The sequence below is a fragment of the Arachis ipaensis genome, chromosome B09, assembly GCF_000816755.2.
Source record: "Arachis ipaensis cultivar K30076 chromosome B09, Araip1.1, whole genome shotgun sequence".
NCBI classification, from domain to species: Eukaryota; Viridiplantae; Streptophyta; class Magnoliopsida; order Fabales; family Fabaceae; genus Arachis; species Arachis ipaensis.
In genome coordinates this window covers 118256718-118259729 of record NC_029793.2, presented here as the reverse complement: position 1 = coordinate 118259729, position 3012 = coordinate 118256718, and the positions used below count along the sequence as shown (strand labels likewise).

General features: G+C 41.0%; 1 protein-coding gene across 8 annotated transcripts in view; it reads right to left on the bottom strand.

Moving 5' to 3' along the window:
• LOC107615894 (WW domain-binding protein 11-like) overlaps positions 1–2652 on the bottom strand; it is a 32687-nt gene extending 30035 nt beyond the window's left edge. For 3 of the 8 annotated variants that reach the window (XR_002354755.1, XR_002354754.1, XR_002354753.1), the window contains exon 1: positions 2258–2638. Coding sequence is in view for 1 of the 8 variants with exons in the window: in XM_021112520.1 (XP_020968179.1) it covers positions 2031–2111 (81 nt within the window). In the remaining 7 variants the exon portion in view is untranslated. Of the gene's footprint in view, positions 1–2030; positions 2175–2257 lie in introns of those variants that run through there. The other 5 variants (XR_002354757.1, XR_002354758.1, XR_002354752.1 and 2 more) reach the window with 5 other exon arrangements.

Genomic DNA, 3012 nt, shown 5'->3' with positions numbered 1-3012 from the left:
ATTGATCTCCTTGGCAATCTTAAGTGATTGAATTACAATTTCTTGTAATTCAATCTCTCAAATCTTGATCAATAGCCAATTCCTTGGTCAATTGCTCATGAGAAGAGATGAAGTATGGTCACTGATTATACCACATGCATTTCCCAAACCAAGTGTTGAGAGGATTATAGTCACATATCCATCCAAACCCAATTTGGTCCAGCATGAGAAAGCATTTCTAGCTTGATCTCTTCATTCCTCTTTCAAGGTTCAGAAGAGATCCAAGTTTGAATAGCTTCTTTTCCAAGATAACTATCCAATTGGATGAAGATCGAAAGTTTTCAAGTAAAATCAAGAAAACAGATAGAAGAAGAATAATGAAAACTAGTATTGATCCATCAAATTACAACAGAGCTCCCTAACCCAATGACAGGGGTTTAGTTGTTCATAGCTCTGGAAAATGAAAAAAAAGATGGAGAATACATCATGAAAACTTAGAAGTGCAGAGAAAGTAAATACAGAGAGTAGTTCTATGCTAAGAGTCTCCCTATAATTTTCAACTCTCAAAATATTTCAAAGATACTCCTATATATACTACTCTTCTATTTTTCTAGTTGATTCTTCAAGTCTTGGGCCTTTGGATTTAGTGAAAATATGAGTTCGAGAACGTTAGTGACAATCAACTTTCTCACTAACGTTTCCTAAGTAAAAGCCACGTTAACTTCAACGTTAGTGGCACAAACGTTGCCACTAACGTTGCCTCGAGGTCCTTCGCACACGTTATTGGGACTCAAATTTCCCAATAACGTTGAAAATCCCACTTTGCTCCTACGTTAGACCCCACCTTAACTTAGTTAACGTGGCTCTTTAACGTGGGCTTGCCATCCTTCGAGAACGTTAGTGACACTCAACATTGTCACTAACGTTCCAATGTGCCCCCATGTCTCACGTTAGAGTCCACGTTAACTAGGTTAACGTGGCTCTTTAACGTGGCCATGCTTAGCCATCCCCAACGTTAGTGACAATGTTGAGTGTCACAAACGTTGGCTCATTATTTACTCATCCACGTTAGCTTCCACGTTAACTAAGTTAACGTGGGAGTTAATGTGGCTCATAGTGGCTTGTGTGGTTCCTTCCAACGTTAGTGACAATGTTGAGTGTCACTAACATTGGCCATCACCTTCTTCTTTCACGTTTGCCTCCATGTTAACTAAGTTAACATGGAAGTTAACGTGGCTCCTTGGGGTTGTGTGGTTGCTTCCAACGTTAGTGACAATGTTGGGTGTCACTAACGTTGTCGACCACCCTTTCCTCTTCACGTTAGCTCCCACGTTAATCTAGTTAACGTGAGAGTTAACGTGGCATTGTGCACTTAGGCCAACGTTAGTGACAATGTTGAATGTTACTAACGTTTGCCTCCTTTCCCCCTTTTGACGTTAGAGGCCACGTTAACTAAGTTAACGTGGACTCTAAGGTGGCCACTTATGAGCATTGGCCAACGTTAGTGATAATGTTAAGTGTCACTAACGTTGGCTCAAATTCCCTTCTTCACATTAGAGTTCACATTAACTTAGTTAACGTGACTCTTAACGTGGGTAATGATGGCTTCGAGAGCGTTATTGGCAGTCACTTTTCTCATTAACTTTGCAAGTTACTCCCATTCCACGTTAGTGTTAACGTTAGTGCAACTAACGTAGCCACTAATGTGGTTCTTCTTTGCTTCCTTTGTCTTGAAATTAAGCAATAAAGTGCATCAAAGTTCTAGTCCAAGTCATGGGTAATGCAGCATACAATTTGTCACTAAATTCATGCAAAATCCTCATGAAATCATGTAAAGTGCACAATGTATGCTTGAATGAAGATGTAAGTGAATATCTACCCAAAACTAGCTTATTTCCTAAGAAAATGCATGAAACTACCCTAAAAACAGTAAAAAAAAGGTCAGTGAAACTGGCCAAAATGCCCTGGCATCAGCTACTTGCATTATAGTTTTTCAACTAATTAGGGTACATATTGGAAAAAAGAAATATGAGAAAAGAGTGAAGAATTACCCTTTTCAATTCCTTCTTGCGAAGCTCCTTTCGATAAGCATCGGTAGGGCTCATGACCATGCCGCCCTTCGTGGTCTTCATTTTTTCTTATTAAAAAATGGCGAGTTCATATGAGGTTATGACTTAAGATCCATTCACGCATTCGCACTCTTCCCGGATTCTTTTTCTCAATTCCAAACTCAGAACACAAACTCAGAATCTTAAAAATTAATTGGAAAAAAAGTTACCTAAAATCAGAGGAGCAGAGACCACCCAGCAGTGAAGCAGGGAAGCAACAGCAACGACGCAAAAGAAGGGAAGCAACAACAAGCCTGGCGAGGAGGCAAAGAAGCAGCGACGACCCACGGCAAGGAGCGGAGCAACGATGACCCACAACCAGGAGCGAAGAAGCAGCGACGGCGCACACAGTGAAGAGAGACTGAGTTGGGATACGCTGTGAATAGAGTGGAGGTTTCTGCCTTCGACGATGGTGGGGGCTGGGAGGAAGGAAAGTGAGCTCGGAAGAAGAAGAAGAAGAAGAAGAAGAACGAAACGGGCTAGGGTTATCTTCTTCTTTTTTTTTTCTCTAAGTTACGAGGGAATGAGAATTTTGGGAGGGAGGAGGATTTTGGGAAGGATGGGGAAACGACCATGTTTCGGGGAGGGATAATAAAAAAATGAAAAAATAGAGATTTTGAGACAGGAGAAACAACGCCGTTTTGGGGATGAAATTAAAAAAAAATAAAAAAATTGTGATCATAGACCACTTTAGGCCACTCCCAATAACCGTGATCATAGACTCTTTTAGGTCACTCCCAAAACCGTGACCATAGATACCTTTAGATCACCCCCCCAAAATCGTGACCATAGACTCCTTTAGACCACCCCCAAAACCGTGACCATAGACTCCTTTAGGCCACCCTCCAAAACTGTGACCATAAACCTTTTTAGGTAACCCTTTTTTGAAAAACCGTGACCATAGACCCTTTTTGGTCACTGTAAA